The sequence below is a fragment of the Catharus ustulatus genome, chromosome 1, assembly GCF_009819885.2.
Source record: "Catharus ustulatus isolate bCatUst1 chromosome 1, bCatUst1.pri.v2, whole genome shotgun sequence".
NCBI lineage: Eukaryota > Metazoa > Chordata > Aves > Passeriformes > Turdidae > Catharus > Catharus ustulatus.
Window position 1 is genome coordinate 135500352 of NC_046221.1, and position 25880 is coordinate 135526231.

General features: G+C 39.1%; 1 protein-coding gene across 1 annotated transcript; it reads right to left on the reverse strand.

Annotated features, from left to right (window-relative positions):
* Nucleotides 1-1301: 1301 nt before the first annotated feature.
* On the reverse strand, nt 1302-24911 carry PIP4P2 (phosphatidylinositol-4,5-bisphosphate 4-phosphatase 2). The gene is made up of 7 exons (XM_033072208.2): nt 24694-24911; nt 18808-18956; nt 17347-17453; nt 15511-15634; nt 9837-9889; nt 4032-4122; nt 1302-2899 (listed from the first exon to the last, which is right to left on the reverse strand). The coding sequence occupies exons 1-7, from the start codon at nt 24797-24799 to the stop codon at nt 2756-2758; spliced, it is 774 nt and encodes a 257-aa protein (XP_032928099.1). The 5' UTR covers nt 24800-24911; the 3' UTR covers nt 1302-2755.
* Nucleotides 24912-25880: the final 969 nt, after the last annotated feature.

Consider the following 25880-nt stretch of genomic DNA (forward strand, 5'->3'; position numbering starts at 1 on the left):
CAATTTGAAAGACTTAGCATTTTTCAACATGCTACTTGTGACAAAGATCTCCTGATAACCTAATTTTCAAATACACTACCCTCTTGGCCTCATAAGACAACATATCTACACATATGGTGGGTACAAATAAAATCAGTAATATTTTATTCATCAGTAGGTCCATAATTAAAAAATTAAACACAGTTTATGGTCTGAAGTGTTTCCTAGTCAAAGTCACACAGCTTGCATAAAAGCACTGGTGGAAAGGAGTGGAAGGAGAGCAGGGAAGGGAAGAACTAAAATCTCAAACCAGAAGTCCTATATCACAAATTTGAATAACTCCTTCCTATACCTAAAACAGAAATACCTTGAGGAAAAGACTCAACAAAAACAATGAGTGATTATAAAACCTGAAAGTTGTTCTAGTGGTCTGTATACACAGGACAGGACTTCATTTTTTAAAATTTTAAGTTCAGAGAACTATATTGGATTGATGTATGTTCTGTTCAGCACAGAATATTACAACTGTCTACAAACAAGTCCACTCCACAAATGGCCACATCTATTTGAGTCCCTCAAAGTCCCATCAGATTCTACCATTAAATTTCTTAGCTGACGAACATAACCACTGTTGGGTACATACTGTGATATGTAATGACATTTTATACAAATAACTACTGTGTTTTACTTTGCAAAAGGAAGCAGTAGCAAACATTGTGCTAGTACCCTGATCCAGACAAAAGTGAGTTACTTTGTCCATATATCATCCCTTCTGCTGAATAAGGTTGAGAAGAAAAACAAGACAGGAAATAAAGTATAGCTTAACACTAGAGAAAAGTACAAATTCCTTTGATTCATTAACATTACACCCAGCCCACTGCCACCCTCATTGAAGTTACAAAAGCAGTGGATGATTTTCTGTACAGCTCCAGCCTATTTTATTTCACAATGTGGAGTGTAGGCAGTATTTTGAAACACAAAACACCAGGAAAGAGTATTCATTGGTTTAAATGCAAGTGAGTACAGCAAATCTCAACAGTGAAGGGATGTAAAAAGCACTAGGAAAAGGGAATATATCAGTCCATCAATAAGCCATTGACTCCAGAAAATAGAATCCCAACAGTGGTTTCATCCCTTACATCCTCATTTTTCCTAAAAGATCATGAATTGCAATTTATTGCTGCTCTCTTATATTCTTGAGGCAGCCATTTGGCAAAAATGCAGAGCTCACCTTTGGCGTGCAATACCTTTGTGGTACCTGTATCATACTAAGAAATTCATCCACTTATGCATTTTTATATACATATAAATAACAAAATACATTTAAGTTTGAATAATAATCTTTATTTCTTTATTAGTTTATTTGTAAAAGGTACATTGTAATCCTGAGCTACTGCTTTTATACATTTAGCGTCATACAAAGACAGATCATTTACAGTTTGATCATTTACATTTATTGTGCTCCAAAATCCTTATCCGAGTATCATTTTGACTTAGCAGGAACATAGATAATTTAAATTACATGTATCCCTGAAACATCCATATTAATTTACCCATCTGACCCCATTATCTAAATTACTACAGTTGTCTAAATCACTCAGGACATTCCTTCTGAATTTAGCAAAAACTTGTTTAAAATTATAAAGATGGGCAGTGCAAGAACTGGTCCCTCAATCCTTTGTGAATACATCATTAGAAAAAACTTTCTGTTTCCGTATTCTCTTGGCAAGTCAGTGCTAAATTGACTAGATGTACTTTGATGGAATGGTCCAAGTAATAGTTTACTCATTTTCTTATTACAGCAGTTAATGAGAATTTACAGTGTCTCCCTTTGCAGTGACCAGTGTCATAACTCTCCCAAGCAGGGAAAATCTGATGTGATCAGAGGAAAGTAAGAGGCAACCCATCACCATCTTATTGTCATCTACATGACACTGAAGTATTACAAACCAAGTCATATGAAATGCTTCCCTTAGACCCTGTAAAGGAACTTGTACGAATAACCAGAGTTAAGTTCCTCAATCCGAGCATGGCTTTTAGGATTTGCCAGTTAAAAAACCAAACCAAAACAAAGCCAACTAAAACAAACCAAAACCTCAGTGTCAGGATCCTTGAGGAGAAAGCATTTATCCTAACTGAAATCCAATCCTGGATAAATGGAAATTTAGTTGGACTACCAAAATAGCATCTCTCTACCTGAAAAATCTCCAAGCATACAGTGTTTACAAATGTCTCTCTAGCAACAGTGTCAGTCTTTTAAACACTCACAGCTTTCATTTCCTGAATAAGGTCACTATGATCTTAGGCAAAAGATGCAGTAAAGCAGTTCAAGCAAAATGCTTATTGCTTAGGTTTTAAAGCAAGCCACTTGAATATAATTTTAGTTAAAATGTTAAGTACAAATGTGAAGCTACTGTAGAAACACTTATAAACACTCTTGCTTTTGAATTCTTACTGATCAACTAGAAAAATGGCAGACGGATTTTAACATAACAAAGGAAATGTAAAACTTAATACTGTCGAAATAAAATTCAACATCTATAAAGACAGAGTTATGAACATGTAAACACAGCTTTAGTATTCAGAGCTAGGGAATCTAGCAGCAAAACAAACTATTTGCATATTATGTAGTGCAATGAACATTTGTTCTTAGAGACCCCCAGTCTTTAAACTACTTTGAACAGAATGGAATCCTTACCGGAAAGGTTTTAAAAGCGTCCAGGATGTAATATCCAGAACTACTATATAGATGTTCATCTATAACCTAACAATTTCTCTACGCAAAACTGTGCTCTGGATAGCTGACTTTAATGGCTCCCCAGTAGCAGGCTCGAATGAGGCAGATTAAACCCAAGAGATAAGCAACAGCCCAAGAAACATATGTTGCGTGAAATCGCCTGGCAAAATCTTGTGTACCAACCTAAAAAGAGAAAAAAACCCAGTGTCAAACATACAGCACTATCTGTTCTTCAGGGACAAGTTATATTAAGGAGAAGCATTTCAGCACCTTTTCAACTCTGGTAAGGGCAAACTGGGTATTTTATTAACTTAATTTTACATAACCATAGGATAATTGAGCTTGAAAGGGAAATCAGGAGACTCCTAGTGTCAACTTCTCAATAAGGTAGGATCAACCCCAAGGTTAGACCAAGTTGTTCATGGTTTTAACCTAGCTAGGTCCCAAAGAACTCCAGGGATGGAGACTACACAAGCCTCTGGACAAATCTCATGCAAAAATGTTTTCACATAATTTTCCAATGCAGTAAGGTCATTTTAAAAAGGAAATAAATTTGTCTCACTGTTTTTATTTCTGGCTTTGTTTCTATTAAGGAACCCAGGAAATACTTCATAAATCATTTAAGATCACACACAAACAATGATTCAAGTTAAAATGCAAGTTAGAGGCATAATGAGAATTACACATATGAATTCACTGGGGGTATTTCCTCATGCAAACTTTTTTGGAATTCCCAGGGAGAAAGTTGGCTTTGGTACCCCATAGGAGGTACTGGTAAGCTGGATAGCTTTCCAAGTAACAGAGTAACAACAGAGTTGCAAATAGCTTATGAACTGGTTTTACTCTTCACAGCTTGTTCAAATTACAAAGACATGTACATATTTTAGTGCTTGGAATCCCATTCACCTCTGTTGCAGTGGAACTTATATTTCTGGCTATCCAGCAACATGTATTTCTGGAAACCTGGAAGTTTTGAGAGCTCTAGCAAGAGCAAGATGTTCCAGTATTTCCACAGTGAAGTGAACCATTTTTCATAAAACTGAAGTTTTTTAGACATGAAGAGTCAATTTTCACATCAGAAAAAAGATATTGAAGCACCAGAATACCTCTAAAAAATTATTTTTCATTTCATTTCAGAAAAATGAATTTACTCAGATGATTAAGCCCACAGTTTTAATAGAGATGACAAAACCCACACCAATTTAGGAAGTTTTCCTCAAATGCTGGGAAAAGAAGAGCTGGTCAACTAAGGCAACTCCTTTGAATACACACACCCCTGCACATAGTTGCAAGTTTATCGTGGGACATCACTCACAGTTAATCCAACACCAATGAAGATGCATATCATTCCAATGGTGATATATGCACAGCAGCGCCTCCGTGGCAGCGCACTTCCAACAGAAGAACTGTTAGAAAATAAATGGTATTGTAAATTAAAGGCAAATAAAAAAATCCCAGGCCCAATCAACCAAATGACAACCACCACAAAATCCACCCTAACCCATCCACAGTAACGGTTCAGTCTCAATGGAAAAGGAAATGGCAATACACATACACCATCTGAAGTTTATAGAGTTGAAAGCCAAGTCTATAGCTATACTATAAAGTACAGGACAGAGTCCTCATTTTTATTTTAAAGGTGAACTGTTGGTGGTTATCTAGTACCTAAAAATCTAGGATGGAAGGAAGTGGTGCCACACCCACAGTTAAAGTCTACCTTCTATACCCACACTGCAGTCCAGCATTGTCTTGGATAGCCTTTGGATGGAAAAACTCAAATTTGCTTTTCAGCTCCCATACTGTGGTGGCAAGACTTTTAGTACATCAGCATATGGTTTCAATACTTCACTGCATCTAAGTAACTGAAAATAACTTCTGCCACCCCTACATGTCATTAGTAACAACCTTCACTATCCATTTCTTGGATATTCAATACTGTTCAGTGATTAAACTGCTCTAAAGATAAATACAAATCATTTTAGTTACAGACATGTAATTTTTTTTCCATGTTCAACATCTCCAAATACTGAAATTCTTTAGGATATTAAGTCAACTTGAAGAACATGACAAGTTCACCTTACTTTGTGATTTCTTTCAGAGTTCTACCACAATTTATATGAGCTGCACAAACCACTTCTGACAACCAAGGCAAATAAATCCCCTGGAAATTCTGTCACTCATCTAGACTATGAACTCCAGGACAGACAGCTCTGTCTCTACCTGCTGTGTCAAGCTATTACAGTGCTTCACTCAAACAAAATATAAAATGCAAATAAAACATTACATTATTTACTACAGATTAGAAAAATTATTTTAGAAGCTCAGCATGGTTTAGCAAATACACCTTGAGTCACATTTGCAATCGCATGCAGCTTACTAATGAGGAAAACAGGAACATGATTTAAGTCCACTGAAGCACAGTTAAAAGGACTAGAGAGGTGGAAGTACTTTTATAAAACATGAATTATCTATCTTAGAGGTTTTTTGAAGCATCCTGAAGCATGCTATCATCCCATTCTGTGATCAACACACCTTTGGAAATAGTGTAATGCTTTTACTCATCTCATGATAGTTCAACTTATTTAAGATAAATGCATAACAGAAAAAAGCACTGCGAAACAATTTAAGTAGCACACACGTCATATGACTGACCAAATTTCTGGCTCCAGTTAATTAACCACATAGCAAGGCCTCATATGCTTAGCATGTGACTAAAATTTTTTAAGCATTTGTCTTAGAAAGCCTTCAAATAGATTGCTTTAAGCAGCTTTACTTCAACGTTATTTCTTTAAAAGGAATTTCTGATATGTTCCAAGAAGAAAAAAAAAAAAAAAAACAAAAAACAAACAAACACCACCACAGTCCTCAAGCTTCATCTTTCAAGGCAGGAGTGGAATAAAGTGACTACTCACAAGCCATTTTCAGAGGAGCTGGAAAAGTTCCCAAACAGTATGCTCATTAGCTTCCATGGGGAAATGACTTTCTGAGCAAAACCTCACCATACACAGTGAAATGGGACACTGGAGGGTGCCTGGGGTAGGATTTAGGGCAAGACAATTCCCAGTTGGGCAAATAATGTATCTTACCCTCTCACATACACCTCCACATACTCCCTCAAAAGCCACTCTATGGTCATTCTAGAAAAGGGATATGTTGTTCAATTCCAAGTTAGAAGGGTTAAAAAAAATAAAACCAAACAGTAGTTTTATAAAAGGGAAAAAGGGACAAGACTGAGTTTGCCAAACTGACTTTAGGTTCCCGCCTTTGCAGGATTTTGTGGCTATGTACTCAAAGTTAAGTCTATTACAAAGCTAGATACCATAAGTTGGCAAAAATGTCATGCTCAATATACTTAAAACATACATGATATTTATTGTGCTGTGCATTGCACACAAAGTTCATTCTATCCAGTAAAAAAGGCTGGGGGAGAAACCATCAACACAAAGACCACAAAATGGAAATGTAAAGATTGTCTCAATTTAGCTGCTTTTCGCTTTCCACAGAAAGTAATGATTAAAGGAAGATATTAAAATTTATACAGTCATGTAACAGACCTAGGAGTCCAAATAAATCATTATTAATTTTTCACCTCCCAACAGTGATGTTAGTTAGTCACTGGCCCCCTCTAGATAGTGAGGCTTCTTCCCACCCCAAATTAACACATAATACCCCCAAACTAACTTAGAATAAAGTTAAAACTCTATCCCAAAAACCTACCAACTGTGACAACTTTGACAAGCACATCTGGCAATATTAAAAATGGGATCAAAAGAACTTTTTCATATCACAGAGGTAACCAATTAGCTCCATTGTGGGAATATGAGGGAACTCTACAGAACTATCTAGAAAGCAGCAGTTCCTTCTTTCTGAGCTGCTGCTGAGGAAGCAAAGATACCTGCCAGAACTCTGGGCAGCAGCAGCAGATATAAAAAATGTCAGATCCAATATTGCATCAGGGAGTAACTAGACAACGGGAAAACTGCCACATGGAACAAAGGCAATAAAATAAGTAGCAGAGGAATGCTCAGTCTCTTGTGCTCCAAATAATAGTAATTATGACCAGGATTTCAAACATGCTTTTAAGAGGAAAATTCAAATTTATATTTTGAAGGTAAATAGCACTGGTGAAATTAGCCTCCACAGTAGTGATGAGGTTCCAACATCTCTCTCTTTCCTAGAAGTCCTTTATGGGACAAAGCTGTTATAAATTCATTACGGTTAGTAGTTATGACCTTAAAAAATGAGAGATAGGTTCTACATGAAAAAAATACTTTTGACATTCTGAAATAACCTCTACTATTCAGGTACTCTTTCTAGTAACTGAATTAATGAACTGAATTTTCTAGATGATTCATTATACATCTCGAGAAAGAGAACAGCAAACAAAAAACCAGTTCCTGCTTCTTCACCATTAAATGAGAAAAATACCAGAAGCCTTCCCTGAATCTCTCACTCTTCAAAAACAAGCTGATAAACATCTGGTATTTAAAAATACAGAAAACACTAAATCAGTAAAAACAAACAGTTTCCCCCCCCATTCCCAGGTGTCACTATAAAATAAAACTGCACCATGACAATTTCCTCACTAGCTACATTTATTTTTCCAATGCAAATAAGGGCCTGTGTCAGGGTTAGCCACTATGGATCAGTAAGGTTTCTGCAAACACTTTATCTATACTGATGTGACAGGTTTGCAGTCCACTTCCAAAGATATTTGACCTTCTACCAAATAAGATTTTCTTCTCTAAATCACAGTTAATTCCCTACATTTCCCAAGTTATTTTGCAAGACAAAGCAAGTGTGTCACAAAACGAAGTTGTATCACAATGGTAGCACATAGACGGGATTAAAAACAGACAAGAAGATCCTATTTCCCCCTACATTCAGATATGAGAGGTTCCTTTGTTTAGGTACCATGAGGTATGATGGCTTTATTTCTCCCTGAACACTGTTTCATTATAAACTTCTTTGTGTAATAACTTCTGATCTCCCCTTCAGTTTCAGAAGACATTCTTAATATAAAGATCTAGTATCCACCAACCAAATAAAGGCCAAAAACTATTTGCAGAGATTCACTGCACTTTTAAAAACATGTGAAACAAAATTATTAATCCAAAAGTGTCAGCCAATGTCTCCTTGAAAAACTTACTGTTGGAGTGATTCAAGGTGTTTTTTGCCTTAGTCTACACTATTCTTTTTCCAGTGACAATCATCAACTTAATCAACAGAAGGAATCAACAGTTCTACATCTGACTACTCAGCTACTAATGAAAGAAGTTTTGCATTAATAAGATGAAACTCTACATTCCCTTCTAATTACTTGGCTATGATGACCTCTGACAAAGACCTGAGAGAAAGCAGGTCACCACAGTTATTTTATTCCAGCATCATGACTCAAAGCTCTGTCTCACCTATGCTGTGCCCTGAATCCATGTATCAGAAGTGTTTATGCTGCTGGAAGTGCAGAACTCACAACCATTGCATCTCAAATGTGGGAAAGCACCAAGGCAACTCCTTCAAAGCTAAATTACAATATTCTACAGTTTGCATCCTCAGCCCAAGGACAGACGTGCCCACTTGTTAAAATTTGTTTTGCATTCTGCAATACAGCTGCCACGCAAGATGTAATTATCACAAACTGCACTGCAGAGAGGCTCCTGCTTTCCTACATACAGATAGCATTCTCCTCCATAAAGTGAAAAGCATGCTATGAAAATCTTTGAGTTTGGCTGGAATTTAAAACAGAAGCAGCATTAATCTACAGAAGACAGACCACAAGATCACATGCTGTGACTTTTGACTGTTGCTTAGAGCGTGGTTTATTTTGCTGCTGTTATTGCTAGGCTTGGGGTTTTTTTACTGCTTGTTTTGGTCTTTAAGGTTAAACGACAAATAACAGTGACCTAAGGAGAGTCAAGAGAAAAGCCTAGGTCAGCTAACAAGGGTGACAAAATATAAAACATAATTGCAATTAGTTTTAAAATAAACCAAACAGCACAGCTCCAACCCCTCCTCAAGGACTGAAGAAACTTAATGTGTCAGTACAAACATCCCCGCAAAGCAACACCTCATCAAGACTGAGTTTATTTAACCTAAGCAAATTAGAACATACCCACAACTCCACACTGGGCCTGGTTACACCCCTGAGGTTAAGCACAGCATAGACTGACTTCTCTATCAAACACTGATAAAAAGACTTCAATCAGTGTTGAAGGCCAGGCCATGCCCACACCTACAGTACATTTATCCTAAGCTTTCTCCTCCCTAAGAGACCTGCTACTTTTCCTGCAACACACAACACAGCTGAGGTTCTCCACTCCCAGTGGAAAACACATTTGTTCCTTTAACTGGAAGTCACACTTGCCTGTCAAAGGAAGAGAAATATTTAAATAAATCAGCAGGACATGAAGGTCTTTGAAGTAATATTTACGCCTTATTTCACACCCTGTGGCCAACATCACATACAAATTTAAAGTATGTTACTAGTACAACAATTCAAATTAAGAATTCCTGAGCCAAACAAATGCTCAAAAAGAGAGGCCCAAAAAAACCAAACCAAAATTCTTACAGCTCTCGTATTCTAATTTTTCTTGCTCTTCTTGAAGTATTAACAAATGAACAGACAAGTTATTCCACAGTAATTCATAAACATGAAACAAGCTAATGCATTAAGATGCTTAACACAAGTTAGCTGTTTATACTGTCACTAAACCCTCTTTCAAATCAAGACAAGATTACTTCCTTTCCTCCCTTTACAATAAAGCAATTCAAGTTCTACCTTTTGAGATGACATCTGATTACCACTGTATGAAGAGGTAAAATTTCAAGGACATAAAATGTTAATTTCAGCAACCCTTTCCTGTCTATTGTTAGCAGCTTGTTTTTGCCTCTATCAATTCAATCATAGCATTTTCATAAATGCAGGTGGATTTGTCAAAGCTGCTGATTTCTGCATAAAGAATGGAGAATTCACGTGCACACAGTGTCTGCTTTAGCCTTGAAGTTCAGATAAGCACTGCAAAGTAATCAGCACAGCTGACACATTTTACTCCAAAGACTTACAGAAGAAACACTGGCTACTTCACAGTAATTTACATAACCTTGCGTTCAGGGAACTTACATTTTTTTGCAGTGTGGGCATTTTGCTAATGTGTTAAACCTCAGTTCCATCCACTGTAAAAAGAAAAAAAAAGAAAAAGGTTGAAAATCAGACCTGAGAAAATTGTTATTGCACTTAATGTTAAATGTCACAATGAAAACATTTTGCTTCTCAGACTTTCTTTGACTTGTTTCTTGTTTTCTTCTATAAATGGGTTGCCCTTTTGTCAGTGGCAACATTGGATTGGGATTTCCATGTGAACATTTCCCATGACTTGCCTTAGTATTACAAAATTTGCTTGACGTAATGTGGTTGCATCCACAGGCGCAGTATGGGCAACATTATAATATTAATAGGTTTTCTTCTCTTACTTAAAGACTATGAATATAACCCTGAATCAAAATAAGCATTTTCTTTGGCACAATTACAGACAGCAGTATTTTGCAATCTTTTCCCAACCCTTGCATCATTCATGAAAACTAAGTTATGGGTACACAGATGTGTTAAAGAATACTTTAGAAAGTTGGTGTCAGGCTTTACATCAATGAAATAGAGAACACTACTGGCTACCATACATGACTGTTAAAAAGACAGTATGTAAAATTGTACATGGTAGGGTCACCACGTTCCACGCTCACACTAAAACCTAAGTGAGAAACAACCTTAGTGAAAACAATGCCTAGAACTAACTCAACCAGGGGATACACAGTGACAAACTTAAAAACGGTAAGTGCTGTTAAATTTCATTCTGTGGTAACTGTATTAAACAAGCATTTAAACATGTTTGCCTCGATTAAGAGAATAAGGTTCTTTTGTCCCCCTGTAAGGAGCTATTTTGTAACTGCAGCTCTCTTCTGTTGCCTTTCTCAAGTAGAGGAGGTTGGTTGGAAGTTTTTTTGGTGATGCAAAAGTCACCCTGCAAATTAAAAGCAGGGGAAGAGGTCACAGTGCAGATCCCCAGTGCCTCCATTAGGCCCTGCCTTATCCCTGTGAGAAATCTGAAGCTGTTCTACTGAAGTGAACAGTGTCATAACTGCTTCAACCACAAATCAAAATCAGAGCCCACTCTCATATGGAAAACAATATCAACCTACAGCAAGCACCATTTAAATGCTGAGAAGCAATTTATGATTTTATGACCAAAGAAAGATGTGACTTCTCATGCCTTGTGATTCTGCTGTGAGCAAGGTTTTGAACTGTAGTATTTATTGAGCATTTTCTTACGTCTTTAATACCTCCCTCAGTTTTATTTGCTTGGGGATAAATCTCCACTGAAAAGAAATCCATATTTTCTTGTTCTGAAGTATCCATTTACACATTTACAGAACAAGTATGTAACTGGTATTTTTTTGTTTACAAAACTTGATCAAACTGATTAAGCAGGGTTCTGCTTTGTTCCTTAATAAAACTTCTGTAATACTCCCCATCCAAGCAAAGCTTTTTAAGAGCATTAATTCTACTTCCACATTCCTGGCAGAAGAGCAAGTTCAGTATTTTTCTGCATCCCTTTTAAAAACCTACTCAATTTCCCTTAATTCTACACAGTGAAAGTGGGTAAGATGCAATTGTCGGTATTGGGGATGGAGAGAGGGCTCACCAAAGCAGTTATTTCAGCTTTTTTAACTTCAATTCCAGAAATAAAAGGAAGTCTAATTCCAGTATCTACATTTTACCTTATTGTAATTCAACTTCACTCCTATACACCAGTTTCGATTCTATATCGCAGTGTACGCAATCCATTTCCTTAGTTACTCATTAATGAGCTTTCCAGAATTTTAAGATTTTAAATTATTTGCCACAATTATTAATGGATACAAACTCAAATGCATTTGGGCTCCAAATATTTATGGAAAAAGGAATAAGCAATAATCTGTTTTCACTGAGAGTTACCTGGAAATAACAGGAGTAATTGTTATGATGCCTTTTACATGGACCAGAAGTATTCGTAGAAAAAGAGCAAAATTGTGACAAGACTTTCAAAGTACAAGAACTCAAATCATATTAGCACAATAGAGAAAGGCTATGTTTGTGTACATTCTAAATCATGCTTAAGCTGGCATTTTTTACCCATACTCCAGAGCGCTTTGAAGTACCTAATATTGATTCATGTTGTTAAGAAGTTACAGTTACATGAAATTTAACTCTTTGCTGAGAATACAGTGATTTCTTCTAATTGGAGCAATGCAATATACAGCCCAAATCCCTGATTAGATGTACTGAAACAGATAAAGAAATGAGGAATCTAGAGCTCGTCAATATTTCAACTGTGGACAAACCCAGACATCCATCAAAAGAATTGCTAGAAGAGTAGTCAAACATTTTCTTCTGAGCCTAAAATAGTTCTCAGTGCATTCAACACAAGACAGTGGGAAAAAAAAAAAGCCCAAAACAAAAACACATATGTACATAAATACACACAGAGTTCTACATACAGCTGCTTCTGCAAAAGAAGCTTCCCCTCCATTCCCCTCTGGTCCTGTTTTTTGTGAAAGCAAAACACTTAAACACTTTCATAAACTAAAACATATCTAAGTTTTTAGAAAAACTTTAATGGGTTTTTTTATTCAATTATTTCAGAAGTAATTTTCATATTTGATTAGTTTAAAAAAACCAAAATTGACCAAGCACAGCTGACAAAGCACAGTGCTTAGCCTACAGCCTGTGGTTTCCATAGCTTGCTCCTGGTTTCTTGTCTCTGAGGTCCTTCCAGAAGCAGGACAGTAGCAGGAAGATGCTTGTTCCCTTGCCCCCCATTTTCAACGACAACTCAGCCTTTGACAGCCACACACGACTGCAGGCAGAGGTCCCTCAGAAGAGTAGCAGACTTACTGCTGGCAGAAACTTCATAGCCCAAGTCCAAAAGCTCTCAAAACAGCCCAAACCAGATCAAACTGATATTTAGCAACAGTTAAACCCTCATCCTGCCCCCCTTTTCTATTCTGCCCCTTTTTCTACTTGTCAAGTCTAAACCTGCCAGAAACAGTAGAAAGAACTTCTATCAGATTACCAAGGGGAAAAAAAATCTGATTAACAAGATGTGAAGTATTGATAGTTTGGCTACAATTTCCCTTCAGCACTAAGCCATTCTTCCTAAGACAGAGAAAATTTAAGGCACTCCATAGCAAGGAGTGTGCTTTTCATAATTTGTGAAAAACACCTCCCCCATGTGCAGAGGCAAGCAAAACACAGGCCCCAGAATCATGTTTTCAAATGTGGAAAAACAAAAATCTTGGAAAGGTGGTGAACAAGCTGACACTCTTAAAAGAACACAGAACATGACAATTTGACTTCTCCATCCCAGGGATTCTAGCTTTGCTTGTCTATTTTATTTATTTTTCAACTGTCAGGTAAAGTAAAAGGAACAGCCTACTGAGTTGCTGAGAGATGCACCTAGCACTACGTATTTTCTTCACAACATGGAGATATCAAAAGGCAGAAATACTAATTCCAAAATTGAGCTTCCAGGCTGGCTAAAATACTCTTTGTTGCTTCTCTGCTCATTCTCAAATCCAAGCAATTTCCTGATTTTTCTAAACTAAAAATTATATTTTCAGAATCTCAGACTTAAATACAGAAAAAATTAGAAGCAAAAGACTGGTGGGAAAGTTGTGTAACATGATGGGGAAAAGGGTTTGTTTCTTGATAACTCAGCATAAAAAAAATAGCAAGCTTCAAATTTCTAATGGTTCAGAGAGTTTCTTTTCAACATATCATGAATTGACAATTTTGCCTTATCCTGGCAGACAGGACTATAAAATTCAAAATATTGCAGTTCCCTAAAGCAACCAGAACATATGAAGTCACATGCACAAATCTCAAACTAGAAAACTTAACATTTTAAGGCATAATCATAGTTATGGGCAAACCCAGACTTTATGGGTTTGGTTTTTTTCTCTCACGTTCACCTGAAGTAGATCATAGTGTAAACTACAAAGTTAATCGGGACTATATAAAGTAAAGCTCCCATGCTTGTCAAAGTCCCTAAAGACAGGTCAAAAAGAGAAAAGAGAGTAAAGAGAAAACTCACTTCAGCTATCTTCAGTTTCAGACTACTGTTTTTCAGAAAGGGTTATGAGAAATTTTGTACTTTTTAATATATAGGTAGAATTAGTAGGCAGATTATTTCTTGAAGATCTCTGTAACTGCTTTCCAGTTAGCACATTACTTGTAAATTCCTCATCATATACCTATTTCTCTTCAGAAAAGAAAAAAGAAGTGTAAGGGCCATCTCCTGCTCCCTGCACTCATCACCTACTGTAGTAGTTAAGACATTACAGTACACCTGTCCTGAATTCAGCTAGGAGTATTAATTTTCTTAATAGCTGGTACAATCCTCTCTTTTGGATTCAGTAACAATGCTGGTAACAAGCTAAGCTTTTAGCTGTTGCTGAGTAGTGTTTACCCTTAAATCAAGGACTTTTCAGTTTCCCACGCTCTGCCAGCAAAGAGGTGCACAAGAAGCTGAGAGAGAGCACTGCCAAGACAGCTGAGCTGAGCTGGCCAAAGGGATATTCCGTACTATAGAACATCATGTTTGATACACAAACTGGGGAAGTTGGCTAGGAGAAGCTGATCACTGCTGGGGCACTGGCTGGGTCAGCAGGTGGTGAGCAATTGTACTGAACACCACTTACTTCTCTTGGGCTTTATTCCTCTCTCTCTTTTCATTACAATTATTATTGTTATTACCATCATTAGCAGTACTTCTTTCTTTCCAATCATTAAATTGTTTTTATCTCAACCCACAAATTTTACCTTTTCCCAGCTCTCCTCCCCAGCAGGGCAGGGGGGCGGGTGGTGTCTACAGTGAGTAACTGGATGGTGAGGCATGCTGGGGGTTAAGCCATAAAAGCACAGATTTATGATGCATAAATCTGAAGTAAAGACTTGAAGCACAAGCCCATTCCATTGCAGAACCTATCACAAGACAACCTTTCTCTCTCTGCTGGCACAAGCCAACATGGAGTGGCATCCCCTAAGCTTCCTTTTTCCTCGCACAACATGCACTTCAATATACTCTGATCTTTATGTATCTTATAATCCTTGGTTTCAGGAATATGCCATCTCTCTCATGACTTTGCTTTAAGTGTAGCCCTTATCTAGTAATTTCCTACAAGTGAAAAACCTGAAAGAGATTCAATCACTGCTTGATGAGGAAGCCAAAGCTAGCTTACCTGTATAGTGAAACCAAAATTCAGGTGTGGCAGCACCTTGTCCATTCAGAAGGCTACAGAGAGTTCAACAGCAGAAGAGCATCCTTCTACTTCAAAAATGGGATCAACTGTCACTCTCACATATAAACTAAAAGTCCAGTTCTCCAACAACCTATAGTGCCATAACCAACAGCTCTTCTGGGCTCATACAGCAATGACAGAACTGCTTTCTTGGCCACTGCAGAATACAGCCACCCCTGCAAGCCTAAACAGAACCTGGAAGACCAACTTCCAGCACTGTCCACTCTCAGACCATGAAACAATAAGACAGACTTTGTGCTTTATCTATCCACATACAGAAAGACTGCTGGAGCACATATAAAGATAACCAAATATAGACCATACATCCATAATAATGAGTACAGAAGTTTTAGTTCCTCAGTGATGCCAGAGAGTGAGGCAATACACTTTTAAAACTGCTTACAACAAACAGCTTGAGGGATACCACGGTGAGGAGAAGGAGAATCTGATGCTTTACTTACAAGGAATGTATTTCCACAGTGCCCACACACCACTCTAGTTCCATCTGGTTGAACTGGCAAGGCAGGTTGAGCTGGCTGCTCTTCTGGGATCAGCATTACTGGACCAAGAGTAATGATGCGTCTACTGTGTTAAGAACATCAGATACACATGTAATTAAGCTAGCAAGAGAGGAGGATGATGCACTCAAACAATTAGCTCAGTCACTACCAAATATTTTTACACTTTTAAACTATCATCTACTTGTTAACCAGTTGATACACCCAGTTTTAGTCGCTCTCCAAAGTGTTTTCAGTTTTAAACGTATTCTCTTTCCCTACAGGATCAGCCATACAAGCCTAAACCCTATAGGGATGAAAGACTTGCAAGCATATGAACAGACATGCTCAACAGAAAAATGAAAACTTAATACCCAGACTGAGCAAGCCTGAGAATTGAAATGTACATACCCATGTGAAACATGTAGAAAGTGTAATGATCTTCCATAACCTAGTTCTCCTCCCCACACTACAGACAACCATGTCAATATAAGAAGCATATCCATACTTGCACAGTAAAAATTCCATTCAAATTGAGTAAACTAAAAAGGAAAACCACCCTAGGTTGACTAAATGAAATCAATGTACTTCAAAGTATTTGCTCTTATGTTCAATGCGTTTCCAGTTAAATTACACAATCTGTCAGTCTAAAATGACAGTACTCAAATCAATCAACTCAGAATGAGGATGAGACTTCTTAGAATGAAAAAAGTGAAGGGGAAAATTAAAGCAATATTTAATCTCTTCCATCTACACCTAAAACTGTACTCTTAATGGTTTTCCTTCAGTCTGGAATCTTCCATTTAGTGCATACTCCCAACTCTCTCCTTTGAAGTACATTACAGCAATTCTGCTCAGTTTGCAGCAAGACAAACACATAGACTATCTCAGGAAAACTGCTTAGATGTGTGCTTTTGAGATTTTAATAAAATTAAGGAACTTCTGATTTAGTTTAGTTACCAGCCACATGATATACTATAACTGAACTATCCCCTGAACATTTTTGCGCTCTGAGAAAACTTTTTGAATGTTTTGAAGTCCTACCCAACAGAGCATTAGTAAAAAAGAGTAATTCCCACGAGTGTCAAACTATGTTTCAAAACCAGAACAGCCAATAGACTGGTGACTAGGACACTTGGTGAGGCAGAACTCCTCTTCACATTATCTGCAGACTCAGCCTTGCTCTCCATTTCTCCTGTTAGAGCTGCACCACTTAAAATCAATCTCCTCCTATCTCAGTGAAACCTTTAACACCTTAAGCCCAATGATAAGAACAATCACTAGGGCAATCAACTACTTCTTTTATAACAAGTATTTACATTAAAGTTGAGAGCTGAGAGCAGAATGAACACTCAGCACAACTACGGAAAAGACTGCAACCAAGCTACTACTGAATCATCCATTTCACTCCAAATTCCTACTCTGAACTTGGCAAAGCAAGTATTTTGTGTGGTTACAACTAAGTCTCCAAGAAATTATAAATGTTAAGTCCAAGAAATGAGAAGTGAATTTTCTTCTATTGTCCTTTACATTATTTTTGACTTCTAAAGTAGTTATATAATGGGTGACACACATCTGAGATGAAAAAAAATAAGAAGAAACTTTTTTTTCCCTTCAATCCTAAAAAATATATTCAGAATGAGCACTAGCACTACCTGTGTCTGCAGCAATTCAGTAATGCTCTGTAATTGTCCATGTAAGGTGACTGAGGCTTGAACCTCTTTTAGTTTCAAATACTCAACACAAAGACAACAGTTGCTTTAACAAAAACCATCTCAAGACACAGTATTTTATTCTTACCAGTTTGGTCTTGGACAGCCTATTTTCCGAGATGTATCCTTACAGATAAGGAGACAGTTACATTGACATCTAACATACTTCTTCCCTGAAGGAGGGTTTTTGATTGGCTAAACCAAAATAAAGAACCACAACCACCAGAGAAAACACATTAGAAGTCATAGCAATTCACTTTTTTCCACATAACAGGATGACAAAGCAGAACAACTTCAGTGAAAAGTTCTTGCTAATAGAGAAATACTTCCTCTTACAGAGGAAACTTCAGAGTCAACACAAAATTAGAAATTTCTTTCTTAAGAAGTGAAAATTTCCTTATTAGAACAAAAATTCTGCAAACTCATGAAAAAAACATTCATATTTCAGCAATGCCAATTCAAGGCTTCAGTTTTTTTTAAATGTGAGCTTTTTAAATAGTCATGTATTTCCAAAAAAACCCCACTCCCCCCCAAAAAAAAAACCAACCACCCAAAACCAGTCAAAGCATCAAACAACCCTTCTTGCCTGGTACAATGGTTTTTTTCAACAGTGAAAGTATCACAGTCCGTTTCTTGGTCACTAAGAGAGTATGAAGGCATCACCAACCTGTAATCTTATTTCAAACTGTACTGAAATGATCTTTCACCAACCTGGGAGTCAAGTTTCAATGTCCCTTTCATGCAGCAAATCAAAAGGTGCACAATACTGTGCTTGGTTTGAAACATTATATATTGGACAGGAAACTGACTATCAATGGCAGGTTTTCTACTCTCCCTTTTAAGTGGAAAAAAATTCCTGCGGTGTTAAGTGTTCTTGTTTTCAGGACATAATTTAAAGTTCTTTTCATGTAACAAATATATAATAAACCCATATAATAAATCTAAACCAGTGTTTTTCATACAAATGCTTGCAGTAGCTGTGGAGCACTGCAGTATCACATCCAACAATTAAAAACTGGGACGAGTTAAAAATTTAAGCAGGAGGTCAAATAATTGAATTAAGAGGAGAAGAAACAAATAGGTCTGTGATCGCTGGAAAAGAACCTAACATTTCAAAGTTATTTTATTGTGGTATGTTACAAGCTAACCAAGTGACTGAATAATATTTCAGGAGAAAGGCATTCATCCAGGGAGAGGTGCAGGCTCATCACACTGTTTCTCCCACTCTTAGAATAACTCAATTCAACACTGCTCTTCATCCCATCAAAACCATTTTTATCTTTCTTTACAGAAGAGTAATTACTTAAATGACATCTTTGCTTTCTGTCCTCCTCAGAAGCAGACATCCTGCACAGCCAGCTCGACCACATGAAGATTTATTCTAACTGCTTATGACCATCCTCATGGCAACACACCAGCCACACTGGCAGTCAGTTAGGCTGGCTCATCCTTTTCCTTGGGGATGGCAGGAAGGGACCCGCCCTGCCCAGGTGATGACATGAGCTCTACCCCCAGTGCCCCCCATAAAAACGCTAAAAATCCATGTTACCGTAGCTTCATTGCAGACTGTGCATTTAACCACATGTTGGTGTAGCTTGCCATCCAAATTGATCAGTGACTGGCACACACGGCAGTTTATCACAGGAACACCGCTGGCATCTGGACTTGCAATGGCAGTGTATGGAGGGGGAAGCTCTGCTGCAAGACACAAGGAAATCTCAGCTGAAAACACAGAGGATCCCGAAACACTTCCAGCAAGTATCGCTTCTAGCAGTCACAGGCTCAAAAAAGAAAAAAAAACCCAAACCTCACTATTTGGTATAAACATAGAACAAAACCATATTTGCTTTCCCCCTCTCCACAACTTCTGTGTACACAAACACCATCCATAGTTGTAGGTAAAGCAAACCAGCAACACAAACACACAGTAAATCACCCCTGAAATCTGGATCCAACAAAATTCATCTATGTAACTTTACTTCAAACCAACTTTCTGCAGTCCTTAAAAAAAATACATGGAGAAAAGAACACTAAAAAACCCCAACCCTACTATAGATTACTAGAGACTGGCTTATGAAGAAAAAGACCCTAGAAACCAAAACAAGACACAGGTAGGAAGAGTCATAAATAGCATTCACAAATATCTAAAAAGACTGACATATGGACCAGTGTTTATCATATAATAAAAGATACCACAGATAAAAAACACACAAAGTCCTGTTAAGAAAACAGGCCTTGGGATAGGAAGTGGCATGAAATGCTTCTTTGAGTACAACAGCAAATTTATGCTGTCTTGAAGAAAAAAAACCTCCTGAAATCTCAGTTTCTGCTTTTGAAAGTTCCAGATATTTGTCTTGTCCAGCAGCCAAAGTACCAATGTACAAGAAGGTCTTCAGTCACTTTGGAGAGGATAGCACAAGAATGGCTTTAATGGCCTCAGGTCTCCAGGGAAGAGCAGACTTCAGACTCCAGCTTTGTCAGTTGTGAGCCCACAACAGGGAGGAAACACTGAAGATTCTCTGAGGCTTAAGAACCCATGGAATGAAAATAATTGAACACAGCAATCTCTCTCCTGAGCTTATTGCCACAATTCTTTGGCATATAATAGCACCCACTTTTATTTCATCAAGAAATTCAGGACTTTTCAAGTAAGCAAATACAAAACAGGCATATTCAGTAGCTCATATTTAGCTTTTTTAAATACTAGAAGTTTGAAATTCTCTGTAGCCTTGGGCTTCAATAGGTTTTTCAAAGACTATATCCAAGCAGCTAACAAAATCTTCAGAGAAGCAATGAGAGATCAGCCATTTACCAACAGCATTGAACAGAGCAGTATCTGCTGGAGGGTGGTGAGGGAAATCACAGGCTGCTATCAAAGCTGACAAGACCAAGCATTAAATTTAAGCCTGTAAGAAAGCACTCATCACTCTTTCATTCTGTCTTGAAGTGAATGCCATAAGCTGAAGGGATATAAGAAACCCTGTCTGCCCTTCAGATCCAAAAGTCACACACCTTGAAGTGCACACTGAACAGCCATGCTGCTATCTCTTTGCTACTTGGTCTATACATGACCCAGACCTGTGCTTGATTTTAACTCACAGAGGCAGCAGGAAAAAGATGGATACCTTGAGAGTCTCAGAATCACATCCAATACACTTGAATTATTTCAGATGAGAAACAAAATTAACTTATATGCAGCAATACAATTCTGAATTCATGACACTAACTAATGCTCTGTTTCTTGAGAAAGTGAACTTGACACCTTCAGCTCTGATATGCAGGTTACAGAAAACAACATCCTTAAGAAATATCAGGTAACAGTATTGCTATTTCTTCTGTTTCTGAGGAAATACATTCTGAAAAAATGCAGCATCCAGAAAAAATAAGTATCAGTATCTTGCAGTATTGTGATACCCTATTTTAAATAAGGCTGCCACATGCAGGACATGAGACATTATAAGACATTAAAAAACAAACACACACAAGACAAAACACCAACCCACACACTTTGGCAAGTACAAACAAGCTCAAGCCTACCAGAGCACTCCAGTAATCAGGTTACAGATTTAGATGATGGGAACAGCAGTGTCCTAACCATCATGGCAAAGGCAAGGCTGCTGCGAGGGGGTTTTGGCAGTCAGCAGACTGCTTAACTGGTCCTGCAGTGAGCAGCTGGCACTTTCTGCCTAGAAGAACAGGCAGCCAGAAAAAGGGCATGTTCCAAAGACTAAACACCAAACTGTCTGCCATGACTCCTTTACAGTTCACTCCTCGCTTTAAGGTTGCTTTTTTGAAAAGCAACAATTGTTTTGTAAAAATTCTTGACTTTGTCCTCTCCATTTAAAGTGTGACAGCTCAGTTCTGTGAGCTGGGAATAGGGGTAGCTGTACTAAGGCAAGCAATATCTTAAAGGGTATGAGAAACTGAAGAGATGCACAGCCATCAACATTCCAGCTTTCCACGATCCTGGAATACTTTAAAAATGAACAGCCATACCTTCTAGACATTTATAATTTTCTATACCCCATTCCCAAGTGGTAGCTCAGAAGTCTGAAAGCTGGTTAAGTGAGGTGTGTGAGCCCCCAGACACAGTGCCACCCCCTTCTTCAGCCTCACACTGGAGCTGCTTGGCTTCCAGGTAAGCAGCCTTGCTGTTCCTGTCCTGCTGGCTCAGCAAATATCAGATAGCAAGTGAATAATGGCTGCTTTTCAGAGCCGTGCTGCAGCAAATAACATTCGCTGTGGAGCAGAAAGCATGAGGTATCTTGGCACTGCAACCTTCATGCTCAAAGAAAACATGCATTTTGAAGAGCTCCAAAAAACAAACCAGCAGAAGCCACCAAAATTAAATGTAAAGAAAAGTATATTGGGGGAGAGTAAGGCGGTGGGGGATGGTGAAAAGACATTGTCTCAGAGTCAGTTGCTCATTACCTCTTAATAAAAAGGTTTCAAAACACATTAGCATACTTTGGTATGACTTTTTTTTTCTTTGACAGCTTGAATTTTAGACTAATATCTAAAACCAGTTCATAAAGGTCTGTCATGCTGCACATGACTGGGTGGTAGGCAAGCTTTACATATACTCCAGGAGACATTTAATTAGTGAATTCCCTGCTGCTGACATACCAGTACTAGTTTACACCTATATTAACAATTTTTCTTTAAAAAAACCAAAAAAACACCCAAAAAAAAATCCAACCAAAAAAAAGAAAAACCACCACCAAAAAAACCCCAACTCACTAATTAGTCCAGCAAGATTAGCAAAGTGCCCTACCATGCAGTACATCTGACTCCCTCCTCACCCCTGTAGAACAGAGATGCAATGGAAGGATAACCCATCTGCAAACTGAGAAATTCCTTGTGGTGCCTGTGCACTTTCCTTCCCTGGTAGTTGAAGGGTGGAAACCACAGAGAACCACTTGCATCCTACCTGGGTCTCACAGAAATCAGTTTTATTTGACTACAAAAAAAAAAAAATTATTTCTAATCACCTGTAAGGGGGTAAGGGACAAAGTTAAATGATTGATGCCAGAGATACATTGTTAAGAACTAAGAAAGTCTGGAAAAGGCCCAAAAAATCTAAAAGAATCAAACAAAAAAGCACTGACAAACTATCCTACTACAGGGAAGAGAACTGATAGTTTCACCCTTCATCAATGTTGTGAAAAGTTTCTTAAATACTGTGTCCTGCATCCACACTGGAAAGATTTTTCTTGCTTCCATCATTAGGAACAAACACTGAGCCATGACCAGGATACAACCATGCACCCATCAGTTTACACAGGGAAGGAAGGGTCTGCCGGGTCTCATCTGCAACTCAACAAGAAGTGAAGGCTACCTTCAAACCATGGTCTAATTTAAAGTTCAGGACAATATACTGGGCACAGTAAATAATTACAGGGATAAACCTATTATGTACATTCAGGTGGTAGTTTTGACACAAAAGGCTTCTTCCTCCTTCCTCTGCCACTCCATGCTATTCAGGTGATGTTAATCAAGGAAGCTCTGCAGAAGGAGTTTGCTTTGGAAGCAAACCACATTTTTCCACAGGAATTATTTTTCTCCCTCTAAGTCTAGCTTTGTGTTAGGGAGAGAGATAAAGACTGCCAGTTAGCTAGAAAGGTGGTTTAGCTTACATAGATCCTTTCACTTAGGAAAGCCAACAGAGCAAGGGAAGTAAAGCTACTGGGCCTATGTCACAGCTCTGCAAAATTCTGTTCCACAGCTTTCTGAGAGTTTTGCAGAGCAGTTCTGAACTGCTACCTGGTATGTCTGCTCAGGGACTGATCAATCAAGAGATAGTTGACATACAAGAAAGCTCTGTATTGGTTCTTCTTCATTTTTTGGTGAGAAACCACTTACCTCAAGCAGCACATTCTACCACAGGCGCCCAACCAGTCATCTCAAGTAACAGATGAAGGCACAGGAGGACATGGCTGACAACTGAAATGAGCATTTAGGATCCAGCTCATTTCCAGGTCATGAGTTTTACCTTGGGGTCAATGCTAATCTAAAGAATTTTCATTACTTTTTAAATTTATAAAGACTTTAAAAAAATCCCAACCCCAAAAAAAAACCCAAACCAAAAAATAGATTGAGATGCATGCAAAAGTAATGGTTACAGGATAAAGATCACTAAGAATAAATACATAAAATGCCAGAATGTAAACTAAGGTGTATATATATATGGATTTTTAATTTTTTTTTTTTACTTAGGGGATAATGCCTATACTAAAAAAGTGATGGCAAATAAACCCTATATAAAAAGCTAAAGCCGCTAACCTTAGCTGTTTTTTAAGCCAATATTCCTTTGTCCAGTTCAAATCAGTCAACACCAGCTACAGCCCAAACTGAAACACATTTTCACATCAAGAAAAGAGGACTAGCTTTCCACGAGTTTAAATATCATTCAAAACAGACAGATGCTCACTCATTCCAGTTACATGCATGTCATGAATCTATACAGTTAATAGAAATCGTTAAGAAAGGGCCAACACACTGGACCTACTGAGATAAGAATTGTAATCTTACATTTTAAAGGGTACTGCTAGCAAAGCTACTCTAATCTTATTTAGCCCTCATTCCTTCAGCTTTCTCCACACCTCAATTTCTGCTCTAAAACGTTTAACTGAAAAAAAACCCAAAGGGGGGAAAAAAAAAGCCCTATTAATGTACTTTGATAACATCCTGATTTACATTTTCTAAGTATAAGGTTTTTTTTTTTCTACCTACTAATTAAGTAGTCAGTATTGATCAACAAGATGATTTTTCCTAAGTCTGTGCAAGAAAGATAATACCATATAATTATGCCACGGCTACAGATTTGCAACCGCAGTATCGGACACGCTTTAAAAATAAAGCCAAAAGCAGCTATGGCCTTGAAACGCATTTGCAAGGACACCCTGGTGGTTCTGGACTTCCACTAGCACATTGCAGCGAGTCTCTCCGGTAGCCCAGCACGGCTGCTGGGCCGGGCGCTGCCCGCACCTGGGCACGGCGATGGGCACCGGGCAGGGCTCGGCGGAGCCCCTCCCGCCGCCGTGCCCAGCCGAGCCGCTCAGCTCCGGCTCCTACACCTAATCCTGCTCCTAATTAATGGGGAAACGCGAGTCCCACAATTACCACGCAAGCTGCGGCATGCGAAAGAGTTATAATAAGCAGACCGGTTCGGGCTTGTTCTGCCCCTGCAAACAATTATCTTAATTTCTTTTATTTTTCCCCCTGAGCCGCTGAGGCCGGAGCGTGGCGGGGAGCACGGCCTGTGCCGGGCACGGAGCGGCGTTACCTGTTGTTCCGCACCGGCGCCGGGGCTCCCGCCTCAGGCCCCCGGCCCGGCCCCGCCGCCCCCAGGCGGAGCGCCGCGAACCCCGCCAGACACGGACACGGACACAGCCACAGCGCCAGGGCCACCCCCCCGCCCGGCACAGCGCCTTACCTCGGGGACTGCTGTCCGGCAGATAGGGCGGCGCGGTCGGGGTGACATTGCCGGAGCCGGGCGCGGAGAGCAGCGGGGAGCGCTCGTCCACCCCCTCGGCGGCCATGGCTGCGGCGCGGAGGGCCCTGCCCGCTGCCGGGCGCGGGGCGGGGAGGCGGCCGGGCCGGCGGCGCCGGGGAAGGGGAAGGAGCGCAGAGGAAGGGGCTGGGAATGAATGAGAGCGGGGCGGGGAGGAGGGACGGCGGGGCGGGCGCTGGGCCGGCCGGCCCCCGGCTCGGGGTAATGAGCGGGGCAGGCCGGGGGCGGCGTCTGGGAGAGGGACGGAACAACCTGCCGCTGTAAATAAATTTTCACCGAAAAAGACTGCGTTTGTTGAGTTGCGTGGGTTTCTTCTGTTTTTTGTTTGTTTTGTTAGGGCTTTTCTAAGCTCTGTGTTTGGGTGTTGACAGCAGTACCAGGGAAGTGCTGTAGCGGATTTATCTGGAACCAGTCGCCTTTTCCAGGACTCTGGGGATGCAGACGGACCGAGGCGGCACTCTCCGAGGTGACAGCGGTGGGCACCTTCAAACGGAGGAGATAAACTATCCACGTGCTATCAAATCTGCTCCTCGACGGGGAAGTCTGTCCCCTGAGCTCTCAGGACGGAAGGACTAAATTTCCTGCTGCTATACAGCCCAGTCGAGCACCATCTGGAAGTCTCTGGCAAAGAGGGGAAATAGCCTTCCCTGATTAGTTTTTCAGACCACACTGATTTAAAACGGATGTTTGTCCCCGTGTCGTGTCCTGCTGTCCGTCGGCCAGGCTGCAATAATAGCAGAAGATAAACACTTCGTGCACAAGTGGCTGCCGGGCGGCACCAGAACCAGGCCACTCCCTGAAAGGACTTGCATGGAAGGCAGGAGTTTTTTAAGAGTTGGGTAAAGGCGAGACCATGGCCTGAGAGTTCACCAGCTGGTCATATTCCTTGTCTAATAATACAGTTTATAAAATAAAACAGGATTTCTTGCATCGCATAGCAAGTTTCTTTTCATATTCAAATCTAGAAAATGAAGCTGTTCTACAAAAACAGATTAATATCTTTGAAAGTCTATAATCAAATAGAATAATTAAATAATCAAAACATTAAATTAAATGAGGACTGATGTGGTTTATTTTTTGAAGATTTCAATGATTATTACTTCAATAAT

Coding starts and splice junctions, on each gene's coding strand:
- PIP4P2 (XM_033072208.2), bottom strand. CDS start 24,799: ATGGCCGCCGAGGGGGTGGACGAGCGCTCCCCGCTGCTCTCCGCGCCC. Junction 17,454..18,807: donor CAGTCTGCAATGAAGCTACG/GTAACATGGATT, acceptor ATTTTGGTTTAG/CCAATCAAAAACCCTCCTTC. Junction 2,900..4,031: donor TCATTGGTGTTGGATTAACT/GTGAGTGATGTC, acceptor TTCTCTTTTTAG/GTTGGTACACAAGATTTTGC.